At 43.9% G+C, this 19,245-nt stretch overlaps 1 protein-coding gene across 2 annotated transcripts in view; it reads left to right on the top strand.

Annotated features, from left to right (window-relative positions):
- CPSF4 (cleavage and polyadenylation specific factor 4) overlaps positions 1-19,245 on the top strand; it is a 51,008-nt gene that overhangs the window by 1,515 nt on the left and 30,248 nt on the right. For both annotated transcript variants that reach the window (XM_073633084.1, XM_073633083.1), the window contains exons 2-3: positions 7,003-7,053; positions 14,202-14,354. In XM_073633084.1, coding sequence (XP_073489185.1) covers positions 7,003-7,053; positions 14,202-14,354 — 204 coding nt within the window. The remainder of the gene's footprint in view (positions 1-7,002; positions 7,054-14,201; positions 14,355-19,245) is intronic.

The raw sequence follows: 19,245 nt of genomic DNA, 5'->3' as shown, positions 1-19,245 counted from the left end.
CTGAAAATGGTGCCCAACCCCCCATGATTTTACTGTACTTATGGTGTGTTTTTCATAGGTCATGTGACTCAAAAACCGCATCAAAAATGTAACACAGGTGCGTTATTGATGTGTCCTTGCTGCGTTTTCAATGCATTTCAACTGGGAGGTGCATTTTTGGTATTTTTCTTTTAACTGACCCAAAATGCAGCAAGCAAGATTTTTAACACCACAACAGAAGTGCAATGGACCAGTGTGAAGACATGCATAGAATTTAAAGGGATGCATTTTTCTTGAGATTTTTTTTGTGCTAAAGGTGCCAATAATGGCCGACAAATTCATATTCATTTAGAACAATTATTAATATAAGCCATTAAAGGAGAAGTCCAGCCAGAACTTTTTAGGCTGGGCTTCTCCTCTGGGTCACAGGAGTTCAATCCGTTTTACACTCCTGTGTCCACTCTCCGCTGACATCACTGCCATCAGTCAAGGCACCGCGTCATCCCCACTTCCCAAGTCTGGGCCTGCCAGATTCCTTAAAGAGGGAGTCCACCTAAAAAAAAAAAAAAATATATATTAAAAGCCAGCAGCTACAAATACTGCAGCTGCTGACTTTTAATAAATGGACACTTGCCTGTCCTGGAGTCCAGCTTATGCCGAAGCCGATGAATCGCTCGGCTCTTGGCTGCTGCCGCTGCCATTCTCTGTGAGGGAATCAGGAAGTGAAGTGTTGCGGCTTCACATCCCGGTTCCCTACCGCGCATGCGCGAGTCGCGCTGCGCATCCTAAGTGGTCCCCGTGATCTCCTGGGACCTGTGTGTTTCCCAGGAGACCGCGGGGGGGGGGCTGCGGGAAGGGCGTGACTCCCGCAGGAGTCTATTCCAGGAAGTGGGTGCAAATACCTGTATTAGACAGGCATCTGCACCCCCCTCCCCCCTGAAAGGTGCCAATTGTGACATCACTTTTGGGTGGAACTCCGCTTTAACTGATGGCAGTCTTAGCGAGCCACTGAGATGGCGTTCCCTGCCCCTCCACAGCTCAGCGCTCCAATGAGCGCGGATGAAAAGAGCAGGAGAACTGCTGACTGACAGCAGTTCTCCTCTCAGGGATGAGTGAGAACTGAGCCATCGGCGGTGTTCAATCGCTCGGTTCTCAGTGCAGAGACGCCAGGGGACAGCTGCAGCATCTGATGCTGCATCCACCTAGGTAAGTATAAAAAACCCCCAAAAAAATCCATACTTCTCTTTTAATTAAAAAGTTGAATATAATACAATTGTCAATATATATGCGTTCGTGTGTTTTAAAAACTATTTCGGTTTTGGTTTTCGCCAAGTGCATCCTGAATTTTTGGTTTTGGCACCAAAATTTCCATTTGGTATACCTCTAGATATAAGTAAACAATGTTTACCACCCCATATAGGGGTTATGCATGTGACATCAACAAAGATAAGTGCAATATTCCTGAATGAGAGCCCTTTTCACTCTTCCTGTTCACTGACATGGAAACTTAGGACAATCTAAATATGTCGTCTATTAATGCTCTTTGCTTGCCATGTTAAGAGGTTACCTTTTCCTTAATAGTTGTCAGCAGGGCATTTTATCTTCAAGAACAAAACATGTCTGCTAACAACCAAAGTACAGCAAATGGTGTAGAGCAGGGGTAGGCAACCTGGGGCCCTCCAGCTGTTGTGGAACTACATTTCCCATGAGGCATTGCAAGGCTGGCAATTACAATTACTCCCAGAGGCATGGTGGGATTTGTAGTTCTGCAATAGCTGGAGGGCCCCAGATTGTTTTCCCCTGGTGTAGAGACTTGGGCCCCTTTCACAGGAAGGGTCCGATTAAGTCCACCTGTCAGTTTTTCAGGCAGACCTGATCGGACCCTCCATTCACACCTATGAACAAGCGGGTATAAAAGGCTTACCTCTAACCTGATTGGGTCCGCTAAAAAAATAAACAGAATGCCCCCCCTCTGTCTCTGCAAATCAGATTGGAGGGCAGTCGGGTGTAAACGAACAGCAGAGTCCTTTACTCCCAGCTGCTCATAGAGCAGAGTGGGTTCTGTCTGTATCCACTATGCATAAACCCAGCCAACGTGGACCTGTCAGCCAACCGCTCTGCTCCGATCAGCGGACCGATACAGATCCGCCTCATGTGAAAGGGGCCTTAGACAAAGACCATTAAATAAAGTAAAGAGAGATATAGAGGTGAAGTGAAAAATAAAGTAAAGAGAGCAGTTAGGGGGGAAGTAGAGGAAAGAATAGATGCCGGAGACGAGTTCTTCACAATGTTACGCCTATAGAGCCAAGGTTCATCATTTGTCACACAAGCAACAAGGATCTATCACAATCTCTTGGAAGGTAATATTCTATCCCTTGGGACCAAATCTCCTCAACTTTACAGAACGGATCATTAAGTATTGCTGCCATTTTTTCATAAATCCCATACCACGTCATGTTTTGTTTCACTTGAGCAGTCTTTGGAATGAAGGACCACCATGCATTTCCCAGGGTTTGTTTCGCCGCAGTAAATAGGAATGTCAAGAGACAGAATTGTTTTATTGGTACATTTAGGGGGTTTTCAGAGTCAGCAGTGTTTCTACTGGCAACTTCCTGTCCTGTCTGTTTTTATCTGAATAAAGTCAGTTGTATGGATTTATTGGGCACATCTGGCAAACGGCTCCACCTGCCAGACATGACCTACTAAGTTTAATTGGCCACTCCACAAAATACCGCAGCAATATGAATGGACCTGAGTGGCTGCCATGTTATTTTGTAGGCGGGCAGTTAAAAGACAGAATAACCACCTGGTTTTACTGCCCTTTTGCTGCCTGTGTGAACTAAAGTCTTACAGCTCATTTACACATGTGGTTGGGAAAGAAAGGGGTGGTAAAAAACAGCCATGTTTAGTTAGGCTACATTCTCTCTCCTACCCCTTCCTTAAAGAGGAACTGCAGTCTGCTCACATAATTTGTAATAAAAACATCTTTGCCATTCTGAAGCTTCCCTCCAACCACTTTGCATATTATTTTATATATACTGGGATTCTGCACTTACCAAATACGCTGCAGAAATCTTCCCCCACTGAGTCTGGCTGCAACCATTTTAACTGTGGGCAGCTGAAGCTGCTGCCTGTTCACTTCCGGGATTTACAGACATACAGAGGCACACATCCAGCTCTGCAGCTCTCATTGGCCCTATTATGACTCACCTCCCCCCCCTGCCTTCCTGGCAAACTTTCATGAGAGGGAGAGCTGTGCATGATGTCATAAGCCTAGGCTAATGACCAGACAAACAGGAAGTGGGCTGTATAGGGTATTTACTGGCAGAAAAAAAAATCCTTTTCTATCCAAAGTTAAAACAAGGGCAGAAGATTTAATAGATGGAGATTTGAAAAACATGACTGAAGGTCCACTTTAACCACTTCTGGACCAAGCCTATTTCTGACATTTGTTGTTTACATGTCAAAATCTGTATTTTTTGCTAGAAAATTACTTAGAACACCCAAACATTTTATATCTTTTTTTTTTTAGTAGAGACCCTAGAGAATAAAATGGAGATCGTTGCAATACTTTGCGTCACACCGTATTTGCGCAGCAGTCTTACAAATGCAATTTTTTTGGAAAAATTACACTTTTTTGAATTAAAAAATAAGAAAACTGCAAAGTTAGCCCAATTTTTTTTTTTATATAATGTGAAAGATGATGTCACGCTGAGTAAATTCATGCCCAACATGTCATGCTTTAACCACTTTCCGCCCAGCCTATAGCAGAATGACGGCCGGGCGGTGGTTCAGTTATCCTGACTGGGTGTCCATATGACGTCCTTCAACAGCCGCTGCACGCCCTTGGGGGCGCAGATCGTGGCGATCGGTGGTGCGGCACACCGATACACCGATCTCGGTAAAGAGCCTCCGATGGAGGCTCTTTACCACGTAATCAGCCGTGTCCAATCAAGCCTGATCACGATGTAAACAGGAAGAGCCAATGATCGGCTTTTCCTCACTCGCGTCTGACAGATGCGAGTAAAGGAGAGCTGATCGGCGGCTCTCCTGACTGGGGGGTCTGCGCTGATTGTTTATCAGTGCAGCCCCCCCCCAGGTGCCCACACTGAACCACCAGGGAAGCCACCAGGAAGGCACATAACATGTGGATGGCCAGGTACATGCCCCATGGCCATCCACATGTGCAAATTAATGCCAAATCTGTGCCAATCAGTGCCCACATATGGGCACTGACTGGCACCCTTATGTAAGAGAATAATTAAGTGATGCCCAGCAATGCCACCCATCAGTGCCCATCCGTGCCACCTATCAGTGCCCATCATCAGTGCCACCTCATCGGTGCCTATCATTGAAGAAGAAAACGTACTTATTTACAAAAAAAATTTACAGAAACAAAATTTTCAAATTTTTCAAAATTTTTGGTCTTTTTTTTTATTTGTTGCGCAAAAAATAAAAATCGCAGAGGTGATCAAATAGCACCAAAAGAAAGTTCTATTTGTGGGAACAAAATGATAAAAAATTTGTTTGGGTACAGTGTAGCATGACCGCGCAATTGTCATTCAAATTGTGACAGCACTGAAAGCTGAAAATTGGCTTGGGCAGGAAGGTGTCTATGTGCCTGGTATTGAAGTGGTTAAAATTGCGAACGCTCAACTCTTTAAATTCTTTTTACAGGTTACCTGTTTAGTTACAGAAGAAGTCTAGTGCTTGAATGTTTGCTCTCACTCTGACGTTCGCGACAATACCATGTGTGGTTTGAACATAATTTACATATGTGGGAGCAACTTGTGTATGCGTTCGCTTCTGCGCGTGAGCTCGGAGGAACGTGGTGGTTCAAATATTATTTATTTTACTTTTATTTTTTATTTTTACACTGTCCTTTTATCACTTTTTGATCACTTCTATTCCTATTACAAGGAATGTAAAAATCTCTTGTAATAGAAATAAGCAGGACAGGGCCTCTTTAATGTGGGATCTGGGGTCAAAAAGACCTCAGATCTCACATTTACGCTTAAAAGCAAAAAAAAATATTTTGCTTTTTCACAAAAAAAGGGGCAATTTAAAGCTGGAGGGCGGAAGTGACGTTTGACGGTCCTCCAAGGGTATAGAGTCGAGTGAGGCCATCTCGACTTCCTGTCCAACCCTCCAGCACATCGGATCGTTTTCTCTGGCGGGGGCGCACCACTCCCGCCATCCACAAAAGTGATCCTGAGGTGAATCCGCTGCGGGACCACTTTTATCTGAAAGAGGATCGCCCACTGTGTAAAAATATACCGGAGTCATGACGTGTGTGTATGTGTGTGTATATATATATATATATATATACATACATACATACATACATACATACATACATACATACATACATATACATCATCTCCAAAGTAGATGGCTTTTCAGTAGGCGTTTTGGCAGGCAGTGGAGAGGGCTCACAAATCGGATCCTAAGTCGCACTAGTGTGAACCAAGCCTTGGGGGTCTAGTTTTAAAACATTTCTCAAGCATTCACTCACCTGTCACAAATAATTGTGTGTTTTGTATATGTTTTCCTTTGATCTTCTGTCAACTCCATCTAACGGGCATAATGTGGTATTTGTCTTGATTGAGGTATTTCAGGAAAATACTGTATTATGGCCACTAGATAGAGCCTGCAATAATAGGAAATAAACTTGATAGGCAAATTCTGAAGCTATTTGTGACAGCTGAGCGTATGTTTGAGACGTTGTACAGCAATATCTCTATACATAGACCCCTGCATGTATGTTTGGAAGTGTATAGGCTGACTTCTGTAAGTATGCAAAACCTATTTCAAGCAAACAAAATTATGTTAACACAGGCCCTAAAGCCTTGTATACACTAGTAGTTTTTGTTTCGTTCAACCCAGCAGGGCTGAGCGAAAAAAAAAACCTGACAACTCATGAGGAGCTGCTGTGCTAACTATCCAATGTTAGTACAGCAATCTTCCCTGTTGTTCGGGGAAGCCCCCCCCCCCCCCATCCAACAGAACACTCCGGTCAGCAGAGCTTTTCCGGTCATGCCTCTTCAACAGAACAGCTATTAAACTGGCTGATGCCGCCCAACATTTGGCCTGTGTGTACTAGGCTTTAGGAGGTGTGCAGGATGGCCAGCCATTGATATAATTAGGCCATCAAAGGATTTCTATTGTAGCCATCTTCCACTAGGAAGGTGTGGAAGTGGAGGGTCTGGCATTCAGTACAATTGAAACATTTTGGAGGTAGCACCATGTTCTTGTACACTTAAGGCAAGTACACACGATCAGAAAACCATACGAAAAATACAGATTTTGAAACAATCTACGATAATCTGATCGTTAGTACACAGCTTTTGAGAGCCGATCATGACATTTAATGCTAAATTATTCAATGGGATAAGCAGGAAAAATTTTCTTGTACAATACCGGATCATACAATTTTTATTTTAATCAGTACAGTTGCCGTATGAAAATACAATGCAATACATTACATCACTTCCAAATTTTTATTCTATCATACAGGAATTCTTCTAACTTTAGTAACCTCTTCACTTTCGATATAAGACTAGAATAAAAAAAACAGACAATCGTTCGCGTCTCATGAGTACCAGGCATTAGTTCCTGTAGCTGCCAGCACTTTTTGTGCTCATGTTAGAAAGTTTTCTGGTGGTGGGTGTACTTTAATTTGATTCCAGAGAGCACTGCACAGTGTTACTGGAGATGTACTTCCTGAAGCCTGCACTGTACCACCAGTGACGTTCATACTGCCAAAGCACGTTTGAATGTAATTCGTGGCAATAGGAATTATTTCTGACACCTTATTTTTGTTTTATCAGGCTTTCTCCCTTAGATCACTGACAAAAGTGACATGGGTAGACTGGTGCACTACAGTTATGCCAGGACGAAAAAAAACTACAGTGTTTACAGATGGTGCATTGAAGGGTTAATTTTCAGCATTAACTGCAGTACTGTACTTGTTACATTTGTGACATTTACTTACCAGTGTCATTTTTTTTTTTTCCACTTTAGAATCCGGGGCTGCTGTTTGTGAGTTCTTCTTGAAATCCGCATGTGGCAAAGGTAACTGTATACCGACCTATAAACTCTATGTATTATGGAGTTACAAACTGAGCTGCATTTTATTTTGTATCATGATGTTCAGCCTTGCACTATAAAAGCTTGTATTCTTCTTCATGGGAGCGAGCCCTGTAGGAAGCTGTCCCCTGTATTGGCCCAATCATCTGTCACTGGGGCATTCCCCCACCGACTCTTATACAAGCCATCATCAAGCCATACTTGCAGCTGCAGTGTGGCATTATTTTCTGTGGCCAGCTTTGCATCAAGAACTGTTTGCTAAGGGCTTATTCAGACGGCAAATTAGTGCGATCCTTCGTGTAGAGCCGCTGCATGTGCATCCACCTCAGAATTGTGTGCAGGCTGCTCATAGAAGTGGATGAACACGCAGCGCAGGCATGGGTACATCCGCACGTCTTAATTTGACATGCGGGCAGGAGTGTGTCACGGATCCAAATGCAGATGCTTGGAATTCATCACACATGGGCTAATGCTTGTCACATTGGTCCCAACAATTTTTTTATAAACTGATCCCATAGTCTAAGGCTAAAATCATTTCTTCTAACATGCATACAACTGTTTAAAGTATTTGTAAACCCAGCATGTCATATTCCTGATATGCGCCTGCTGTACCATATATGTGTATGAAAAAGTATCATGCTCTGTTTGTCTTGCTTCCTTTGTGTGAAATTCCTGGTGTTCCTACCAGTCCCTCTGCTTTCCTATTAAAAACTGACCACACTAAGCAGGAGAACACACCATGGTCAGTTCTCTAGCTATGCTGGGAACTCAACCTGCTCTCCTCCAATGACCAGACCTGTCCTGACACGCCCCATCCTCCACAGCCTTTCACTGGGAGGATCAGTGTACTGCAGCTTCTCATTCCCCAGCTCTTATGCAGCTGAGAACAAAGGGAATGTGATCACTTATATATATAAAAAAAAAGGAAAAAAGGTATTTATACACAAATGTTTGCCTTTCATTTCTATTTTAAACTGAATGGGTTGTTTTCTAAGGTGAGGGTTTACAATCAATTTAAGGCTTGATGTACTTTTTCCATGCATGGTGTGGAAAATTTTAACTTTTAAAGGGTAGGGCTTTGGAAGCTAACAGACAGGATGACCTATCAGGATATTGTGAAACCAAAAAGAATCAAAAGCCCTTTTTATAAAGTAAGGTGCTGACTTCTTAAAATCTGAAGGTATTTCTGTGCCATCACTTTCATCAATAACTTAACCTGTTGCCGCCCGCCCACCGTCATATGACGTCGGAGCGGTGCGGCTCTTGTTCTGGGCCGCCGTCATATGACGGCGGCTGGTTTACACAGGGCATGCGCGCGGGCGCGCAGCCCTGCTCTGTCGGTATCGCCGTGTCCCCGGGACACAGCGCGTCACCGACAGGGGTGAACAGCCATTGGGCATGGCTGTTCACCATGTGATCGGCCGCGATTACGTCACGGCCGATCACAAATGGTATTCCCGCTTTAGACCGCGCGATTGGGAGCGTGCAGCGCGGTCACGTCGGTGGCGACGTGTTCCCAGGAACACTGCTCGTCACCGACAAGGGTAAACAGCCAATGGCTGGTGGCTGTTTACCACATGATCGGCTGTGATCCATCCGATCACTAACTGTAAACATAGACCGGTTACTAGCTGTCCCCGGCTCTTCTCTCCTCACACACCGTTTCCAGTGTGAGGAGAGAAGAGCCAGGAGCAGTGAGTGACCGATCTATTTGTGTTCTGTAGTGTACTGCACCAACACCACAAAGATAACCTGTCACATTGCCCCCCCCCTCCCCCCCAATTACAGCTGTCACCCAACAGTCACCACATCAGTACTTATAAAAGTGCACCTGTCACCCGTCAGTGCCCACTAAGTGCACCTGTCACCCGTCAGTGCCCACAAAGTGCACCTGTCACCCGTCAGTGCCCACAAAGTGCACCTGTCACCCGTCAGTGCCCACAGAGTGCACCCGTCAGTGCCCACAGAGTGCACCTGTCACCCGTCAGTGCCCACAGAGTGCACCTGTCACCCGTCAGTGCCCACAGAGTGCACCTGTCACCCGTCAGTGCCCACAGAGTGCACCTGTCACCCGTCAGTGCCCACAGAGTGCACCTGTCACCCGTCAGAGACTGCCGTCTGCGGTGCACCTGTCACCCGTCAGTGCCCACAAAGTGCACCTGTCACCCGTCAGTGCCCACAAAGTGCACCTGTCACCCATCAGTGCCCACAAAGTGCACCTGTCACCCGTCAGAGACTGCCGTCAGCGGTGCACCTGTCACCCGTCAGTGCCCACAAAGTGCACCTGTCACCCGTCAGTGCCCACAAAGTGCACCTGTCACCCGTCAGTGCCCACAAAGTGCACCTGTCACCGTCAAAGACTGCCGTCAGCGGTGCACCTGTCACCCTTCAGTGACCGCCATCAGTGACTGTCGTCAGTGACCCATCCGTGACCCTCATCTGTCACCTATCAGTCCAATAAAATGCACCAGTCACCATCAGAGACTGCCATCAAAGACTGTCAACCGTTACCTGTCACCCACCAGTGACCGTCGCACGTCACCGATCACCTGTCGCCCATCAGTGACCGTCACCTGTCACCGATCACCTGTCACCCATCAGTGACCATCACCTGTCGCCCATCAGTAACCGTAATTTGTCACCTGTCACACAGCCCATCAGAAAAAATGTCCAAAAGATTTAATACAAATGAGGAGGCGTTCCAGATCCTCTCCATGACTGATGAGAGCAGCGGGGAGCTCTCATCAGATTCAAATGCCAATTCCTGTGAATCAAATTCAGCATTTGAACCGATCGAAAGTAGTGGATCGGAAAACGATTCAGAGGAAGAATGGATCCCTCCGAAAAGAGCACGGCGCTCTGGAAACCAGGCAGCCACCAGCAATATACCCCAGGATCAAATTCCCAGGACTAGTGCTGCTGCCAGTGATAGACCCCAAAACCAAAGGCCCACTCCTAGAGCTGCCGCCAGTGAAAGGCCACAAGAAATGCCCAGTACTAGCACTTCCGCAGCATCACGCCCAAATGCCAGCACAGGAACTCCAACTACCAGCACTGGAGTGCCACGTCCCCCAAGAGCCAGGGCCGCTACATATCTCCCAGAAGGTCTTGCCAATCCAACATGGCTGCCTTATGACTCAGGATCAGCAAGAATTCCCCCTTTCACGGCACAGCCAGGTGTGCAGACCAATACCCAAAATTTTTCTGCAATTGATTGTTTTCATTTATTTTTGCCCAACACTTTGCTGCAACTCATCGTGGACCAGACCAATTTATATGCCCAGCAGCATATTGCCAACAACCCCCAATCTTCTTACGCCCGTCCATTCGAGTGGAAGGATTTGACTTTGGAGGAGTTCAAAATGTTTATGGGCCTCACCATAAACATGGGGCTTACAAAAAAAAATGAAGGACATGCCTATTGGTCCACCCACCCCATTCACGACATGCCCATTTACTCTTCTGTAATGCCCAGGTCCCGATACGCTTCCTTCATTTCAATGATAACACCCAGTGCCCTCCCCGCAATCATCCAAATTACGATAAATTATATAAACTTCGCCCACTCATTAATTTCTTTTCCCAACGATTTGCAGAACTCTATGTCCCTGATAAACATATATGTGTAGATGAGTCCCTGGTACCCTTTTTTGGCCGGCTAGGAATAAAACAATACATTCCTAGCAAAAGGGCCAAATACGGAGTGAAATTTTATAAGCTTTGCGAGAGAGTCACGGGATATCTGTATGCGTTCCGCATATACAAAGGAAGAGATTTCCAGCTCCAGCCCCCTGAGTGCCCGGCCTACATGGGCACAACTGGTAAAATTGTATGGGACCTGGCCTACCCACTGCTGAAGAAAGGTTACCACATATACCTGGATAACTTTTATAGCAGCCTGCCCCTTTTCAAACACCTATACCTCGCACAAACCCTGGCCTGTGGAACCTCCAGAAAGAATAGAAACTGCTTCCCACAAGCCATAGTAAACAAGAAATTGCGAAGGGGAGAAAGAGCAACTTTGAGATGCAACAAAGTGCTGGCCTTGAGGTGGAAGGATACCAGGAATGTGTACATGATGTCCACCATCCATGACGACACTACAGTTGAAGTTCAGAGAAGACGAGGTCCCATTGTAAAGCCAAAATGTGTACAAGATTACAATCTGTACATGGGGGGGGGTGGATTTCAACGACCAAATGCTTCAGCCCTATTTAGCAATAAGGAGGTCCCGTTTCTGGTACAAGAAAGTAGCACTCTATTTAATTCATTTGGCCATTTATAATGCCTACATAATTTACACCAAATCCACCGAAAGCCCTGCCCACTTCCTAAAATTGAAGAAGTTGTCACGTCCCTCATCTACCATCAAAGACCCCCCCCCCCCCCCAGAAAACCTTCGCTCTGATGCTGTAAGCCGACTGCATGAACGCCACTTCCCGGACCACATTCCCCCATCTGAAGCAGGCCGAAGACGCCAAAAAAGATGTCGAGTATGCAGCAGTAAAGGATTTCGAAGAGATACCAGCTACTATTGTTCCCAGTGTCCCCTTGAACCCGGCCTTTGCATTGGTGAATGCTTCAGACCCCATTCACACAGGGGCAACACGACTTGCAGGTCGCCTCAGCGAGGCGACCTGCAAACGACTGCCCGGGCGACTTGCAAAACGACTTCTGTATAGAAGTCTATGCAAGTCGCCCCCAAAGTCGTACAGGAACCTTTCTTCTAAGTCGGAGCGTCTTGCGTCGCTCCCCTTAGAACGGTTCCATAGCACAGAACGGGAGGCGACTTGTCAGGCGACTAGGTCGCCTGACAAGTCGTCCCTGTGTGAATGGGGTCTCAGACTATATCACACATCCCTTAAATATTAGCCCATATTCTTAACCACTTCCCCATTTTCATGATATGTGCTGACCATTTCCCATGCTTCCTCAAATAACCATTCCACTGCCTTCTATGTGAACTGACCCTGGCCTGTTTTTTGACTATGCCTCTGCCAACCGTTTGGACTGCTTACATGTGAACCAACCCTGGCCTGTTTTACCAAATACGCTTCTGCCTACTGTTTGGACTGCTTTCATCAGAACTGACCATGGCCTGTTTTACCAACTACGCTTCTGCCCACCACTTGGACTGCTTGCACGTCATCTGACCCTGGCCTGTTTTATGGACTTTGCTTTTGCCTACCGCTTGGACTGATCTGTTGCCCTGCTACTGTAGGACACAGGGGTCTCACATGTGAGGGGCTCCAGAAATGTTTTTCCGGATGGAGAAAACAATTTTTTTTGTTGTCTCCGGGTTTCGTAATTTCCGGATTAGGGTCTGGAGTCCAGAGGCTTCATAGAGATTTGGGTGGGTCGAAGCCTATACCCCTGTGCACAGGTCTTACCTGATTGTGGCCCTCAGCCTGCTGCTGACTTACTGCCGCCATCCCCCTGCCTGCAGCATAAACTGACCACACCTCTGCCTGCTACCTGGACTACGGAAATAATTAGCTGTAGCAAAAGGCAGTATGTTTATGAAGGGCTGGAGAGCGGTACAATAATGAGTGCAGGGAGGTAACGGTGTACCAGGACCAATATTATGGCTGTGTTGGCTGTCTCTGCCTGGACAATTTCTATGGACAAATGCTTTGGCTGTGCTGACGATATCCTTGTGCTGACTATAGACAATATTCCTGCCTGCTGCCTGGATAATTACTATTGTTGCTAAGCACATCCCTGCCTGCTGCCTGCACCAATTCTCTCCTCTGGGGACACTACTAAAACCACAGGTAATACTTTTTTTTTTTACCCTTTCCTCAATAGAATTTATTTTGGAGTGTAATTTTTGGTATGTAAATGCAATGTGTTAGAAATATAAGGGCCTTCAAAAATAATAGGTTGTCAGGAAATTAGATGTGTAATTTATGCTTGTAGAACACCTGAAGGTGCTACTTCAATGGTGGGCCTCTGTATGTGGCCAGGCTGTGTAAAAGTCTCACACATGTGGTATCGCCATACTCAGGAGGAGTAGCAGAATGTATTTTGGGGTGTCATTTTTGCTATGTACATGCTATGCGTTGGAAATATCTTAAAAATGGACAACTTTGTGGGAAAAAAATGCGTTTTCATTTTTTTTCCACATTTTCCAAAAACTTCTGGAAAAAAATGAACCGTTCAAAAGACTCATTATGCCTCATAGATTATACATTGGGGTGTCTGCTTTCCAAAATGGGGTCATTTTGTGGGCATTTCCATTGTCCTGGGGCTCCAGGGCCTTCAAAACTGTAATAGGTGGTTGAGAAATGAGATGTGTAATTTATGCTCCTAGAATGCCTGAAGGTGCTACTTCTCTGGCGGGCCTCTGTATGTGGCCAGGCTGTGTAAAAGTCTCACACATGTGGTATCGCCATACTCAGGAGGAGTAGCAGAATGTATTTTGGGGTGTCATTTTTGCTATGTACATGCAATGTGTTGGAAATATCTTAAAAATTGACAACTTTGTGGGGAAAAAAATGCGTTTTCATTTTTTTCCCACATTTTCCAAAAACTTCTGGAAAAAAATGAACCTTTCAAAACACTCATTATGCCTCATAGATTATACGTTGGGGTGTCTGCTTTCCAAAATGGGGTCATTTTGTGGGTATTTGTACTTTCCTGGCTTGTTAGTGTCTCATGAAATTAGATAAGACTTCAGTACATCAGGTGTGATCAATTTTCAATGATTTGCACCATAGCTTGTAGACTCTATAACTTTCACAAAAACCAAATAATATACACTAATTAGGGTTATTTTTACCAAAGATATGTAGTCGTGTAAATTTTGGCCAAAATTTATGAAGAAATATTACTAATTTGCAAAATTTTATGACAGAAACAAAGAAAAAGGCATTTTTTCACCAAATTTTCAGTCTTTTTTTATTTATAGCACAAAAAATAAAAAACCCACTAGTGATTAAATACCACCAAAAGAAAGCTCTATTCGTGTGAAAAAAAGGACACAAATTTCATTTGGGTACAGTGTTGCATGACTGAGTAATTGTCATTCAAAGTGTGAGAGCGCTGAAAGCTGAAAATTGGTCTGGGCAGGAAGGGGGTGAAAGTGCCCTGTAGGCAAGTGGTTTTAATTACTGAATTGATTATATTTGCAGGTGGAACATGTCCTTTTCGGCACATAAGTGGGGAGAAAACAGTGGTGTGCAAGCACTGGTTGCGAGGGCTTTGTAAGAAGGGTGACCAGTGTGAATTTCTACATGAGTATGACATGACCAAAATGCCAGAGTGCTACTTCTACTCCAAGTTTGGTAAGTGATTTTGTTTACTTCACTTTGTGATCTATGTGTTACAAAGGTTATGACTTCTTTACTTTTTTGCTTCTTTTTCTGAAGTATGTCAGTAGCTAACACTAAGATCCTAAAAACAGCGGACACTGTGGTGCCAGATCATACTTGTTGTCATTACAATCGTGCTGCTAAAGTCCCTCCAAAATATCTTGTCTTTTAAGGTATCGGCAGAATAGATATGGGCAGCACGTGTGTACCTACAGTATCCATATTCAGTACCTCTGGATATTTTAGTGTAGAACCCAGCAGTGCTTTCATTAAAGTGGTGTTCCGGCCGAAATTATACTTTTTAAATAAAAATACCCCTATAATACACAAGCTTAATGTATTCTAGTAAAGTTAGTCTGTAAACTAAGGTCTGTTTTGTTAGTTTATAGCAGTAGTTTGTTATTTTATAAACTTACAGCAGGCCGCGGCCATCTTAAGTGTGGGCATCTGAAGCCAGACTGTATTTCTTCCTGGATCTCATCCTTGCAGATCTCGCACATGCTCAGCGCAGCACAAGCAGTGTAATAGGTTTCAGGTCAGGTTTCCATAGCAACAGCAGCTTCAGAGGAAGTTGCCGCCCCTTCCCAGAAGGCATTGCAAACAGGAAATGATGCGATGGGCCGCGGCCAGGGAGGAGGAAGTGAAAAATGAACACAGCAGATATACAGTAGGTGCTGAGAAAAAAAATAAAAAAATATTCAATTTGTTTACAGTGCTCAGTTTAGTGAGGGATGCTGAAGAGTTGTAAAAGTGGGTGGAACTCCACTTTAAAGCGGAGTTCCACCCAAATTTTGAACAATATCTGTATGTATTCTCTTCCTTGCCTAGATGCTGACAAGCCATTTAAAAAAATTTAAATCGCCGTAATTACCTTTTTATTTTTCTATTCTTCTTTGCACTTCCTGGTTCTCCTCCCGTGGGAGTAGGCGTGTTTCTAGCCTCTCCCAGACTCCTGGGAGCTAGTCTCAGGCTTCCCAGGATGCCACTGAGCATGTGCGGGAACGAGCGGTGAATGCTGGGAGCACAGCATTCACCACATCCAGGAAATAAATGCTTGTGGGCTTCAAATGCCCACAATGAAGATGGAAACCGCCTGCAGTGAATAATATAAGTTATTCTTTCTGACAAAATCTGACACAGGCGGACAAATTACACACAATATGTGAGTATGTAATGCTGAGAAGAAAAGTTTGTGAATTAACTCAAAAAAAAAAAAACGATAGCTAGGTGGACCCCCGCTTTAAGTCTGTATTTGCATAGGTGTCCTTCATGGGCACTTACTGTATTGAGAAAGGTGCCACATTCAACCCCATATGGTGCCTATTATGGAACAGGGAAATTGGTTAGATCTCTTTCTCTTGCTGTGAAAAAGTATTTGCCCCTTTTCTGATTTTTTATTTTTTTTTGCATATTTGTCACACTTAACCACTTAAGGACCAAGCCTCTTTTTGAGATGTGTTATCTACAAGTTAAAAACTGTTTTCTTATGCTAGAAAATTACTTAGAACCCCCAAACATTATACAATTTTTTTATAACACCCTAGAGAATAAAATGGCGGTCGTTGCAATACATTCTGTCACACTGTATTTGCGCAGCGTTCTTACAAGCGCACTGTTTTGGAAAAAAATGCACTTTTTTGAATTAAAAAAATAAGACAACAGTAAAGTTAGCCCAATTTGTTTTTTTATATTGTGAAAGATAATGTTACGCCAAGTAAATTGATACCCAACATGTCACGCTTCAAAATTGCGCCCGCTCGTGGAATGGCAACAAACTTTTACCCTTAAAAATCTCCATAGGCGACGATTAAAAAATTCTACAGGTTGCATGTTTTGAGTTACAGAGGAGGTCTAGGGCTAGAATTATTGCTCTTGCTCTATCAATTGCGGCGATACCTCACATGTGTGGTTTAAACACCGTTTTCATATGCGGGCACTACTCGCGTATGCGTTCGCTTCTGCACGCGAACTCGATGGGACAAGGCCCGTTTAAAATTTTTTTTTTTTTTTTTAATTTATTTTACCTTTTATATTTTTACACTGTTCTTTTAAAAAAAATTGTGTCATTTTTTGTTTCCCTATTACAAGGAATGTAAACATCCCTTGTAAAAAAAAGAATGACAGGACCTCTTCAATATGAGATCTGGTGTCAAAAAGACCTCAGATCTCATATTTACACTAAAATGCAATAAAAAAATAAAAAATTTGTCATTTTTAAAAAAACAAAAAAAAATGTCCCTTTTAAGAGCTATGGGCAGAAGTGACGTTTTGACGTCACTTCCGCCCTGCAATGATATGGAGACAGGTGGGGGCCATCTTCACCTCACTCGTCTCCATGTCACACAAGGGACAGCATCCGATCGCCTCTGCTGCTGCCGATGGCCCCGGTAAGCGTCGGAGGGCACCGGAGCCGATAAAAGTGATCTTGCGGCGAATCCGCCACAGAGACCACTTTTATCTTGAAGTGGACCGCCCGCTGAAGAAGAGGATACCGGGGTCATTGCAGCTAGCTGCTGCCATAACGACGATGTTCCACTTCAAAGTACCAACGTGTAACGACGGTGGGCGGTCCGGAAGTGGTTAAATGACTCAGATTATCAAACAAATTTCATTATTACACAAAGATAACCCGAGTAAATACAAAATGCAGTTTTTAAATGATGGTGATTTCATTTATTAAGGCAAAAAAGCTGTCCAAACCTGCCTGGCTTTATGTGAAAAAGTAATTACCCCCTAAACCTAATAACTGGTTGTGCCACCCTTGGCGGCAACAACTGCAATCAAGCATTTGCGATAACTGGCAATGAGTCTTTTACATTGTTGTGGAGCAATTTTGGCCCACTCTTCTTTGCAGACTTGTTTTAATTCAGCCACATTGGAGAGTTTTCCAGCATGAACGGCCTTTGTAAGGTCATGATACAGCATCTCAATTGAATTTAAGTCCGGGCTTTGACTAGGCCACTCCAAAGCCAACATTTTGCTTTGTTTGAACCATTTGGAGGTGGACTTGCTGTTGTGTTTCGGATCATTGTCCTGCTGCATAACTAGGGTCGAAACAACTAATCGATTAAGAAAATAGTTGTCAACTATTTTCATAATTGATTAATCGGCCAGCCGATTAGTTGGCCTGCATACAGAATGCATTATTTGTTTACATATCGGGAAATACAGTGCAGCACACATACAGCTCAGTACACCGTCCATACATGTCAGTAAGTGCCTGAGAACTTGAATGTGTGAGGAGCAATGCTTCATTGGACATGTAGTCCTGGGCAGCAAGTGAGTGGTTCTAAATCCAGAAGTTTTTTTTACCTTGCTTTTGGGGCACTCTATACTATACTTTGCAGCTTGCTATTGGGGCACTCTGAAAGCAGGAGGAGCCAGAAGCCTTGGTTGGGGACCCCAGAAGAGGAGAATCGGGGCTGCTCTATGCAAAACCATTACACAGAGCAGGTAAGTATAACATGTTTGTTGTTTTAAAAAAAATTACTTTAAAGTGTAAGTTCGCTTTTACAGGAAAATCTGTAAGGTGAACTTACACAGGACCCCCACCTCCGTACCCCGTCAGGAGGTACGTTTAGGTGATTAAGCTTAAGGGATTTCTAAGCCCCGGAGCCGTGAGGCGGCTATGCCGGGGCTCAGAACGGGCAATTGACGCCATGCAGGTCAGCGGGACTGGGGGGGGGGTCCTGTGTAAGTTCACCTTACAGTACCCGTTAAAGACTCTGTGCAGGAAGATCAGCAACTGAACCCAGAGAAGATGGAGGCTGATAGACTGGAGGTAATATAAGGCATTACAATTACATTTAAAGTAAACTTTTACCAGTATTGTGCATTATATTTAACCACTTCAGCCCCAGAAGATTTGGCTGCTCAATGACCAGGCCATTTTTTGCGGTTCGGCACTGCGTCATTTGGTGGTATTTGATTGCCTCTGCGGTTTTTACTTTTTGCGCTATAAACAAAAGAAGAGCGACAATTTTTAAAAAAAACACAATATCTTTTACTTTTTTGCTATAATAAATATCCAACATTTTTTTTATAAAAAAAAAAAAAAAATTTTTCCTCAGTTTAGGCCGATATGTATTCTACATATTTTTGGTTAAAAAAAAAAAGCACATGTTGATTGGTTTGCACAAAAGTTTTTCAAAAGAGAGGATAGATTTATGGCATTTTTATTAATATATATATATATATATATATATATATATATATATATATATGTGTATGTGTGTGTGTGTGTATATATATATATATATATATATATATATATATATATGTGTGTATATATATATATATATATATATATAATATTTTTTTTTTTTTTTTTTTACTAGTATTGGCGGCAATCTGTGATTTTTATCGGCACTGCAACATTATGGCGGACACATCGGACACTTTTTACACATTTTTTAAACCTGCCTTTAAAAATGCACTGATTACTGTGTAAATGTCACTGGCAGGGAAGGGATTAACACTAAGGGCGATCAAGGGGTTAACTGTGTTCCCTATGTGTATTTCTAACTGTGGGGGGATGGGACTGTCTAGGAGGAAAGAGAGATCGGTTTTCATACATAGTATGAACACACGATCTGTCTCTTCTCCCCTGAAAGAACTGGGATCTGTGTGCGTGATTCTCTCTCTTTCACGAGCGATCGCGGGAGCCTGGCGGTCATCGAAACCGCCGGACACTCGCATCGGCTCCGGGCACACGCTGCGGGTGCGAGCGTGCCCCTAGTGGCCAAAAGAAAAAGCAACGTAAGGTAACGTAGATTTACCCAGCCGAGCCAACCTGCTGCAGTAAAACTGTGGCGGCTGGTCGGCAAGCGATTAAAATTATCATATCCATGAAAAAAAAAAAAAA

This window comes from Aquarana catesbeiana, linkage group LG06 (genome assembly GCF_042186555.1).
Source record: "Aquarana catesbeiana isolate 2022-GZ linkage group LG06, ASM4218655v1, whole genome shotgun sequence".
NCBI lineage: Eukaryota > Metazoa > Chordata > Amphibia > Anura > Ranidae > Aquarana > Aquarana catesbeiana.
The sequence above is the reverse complement of the archived record's forward strand: the minus strand, read 5'-3'. Positions and strand labels throughout refer to the sequence as shown.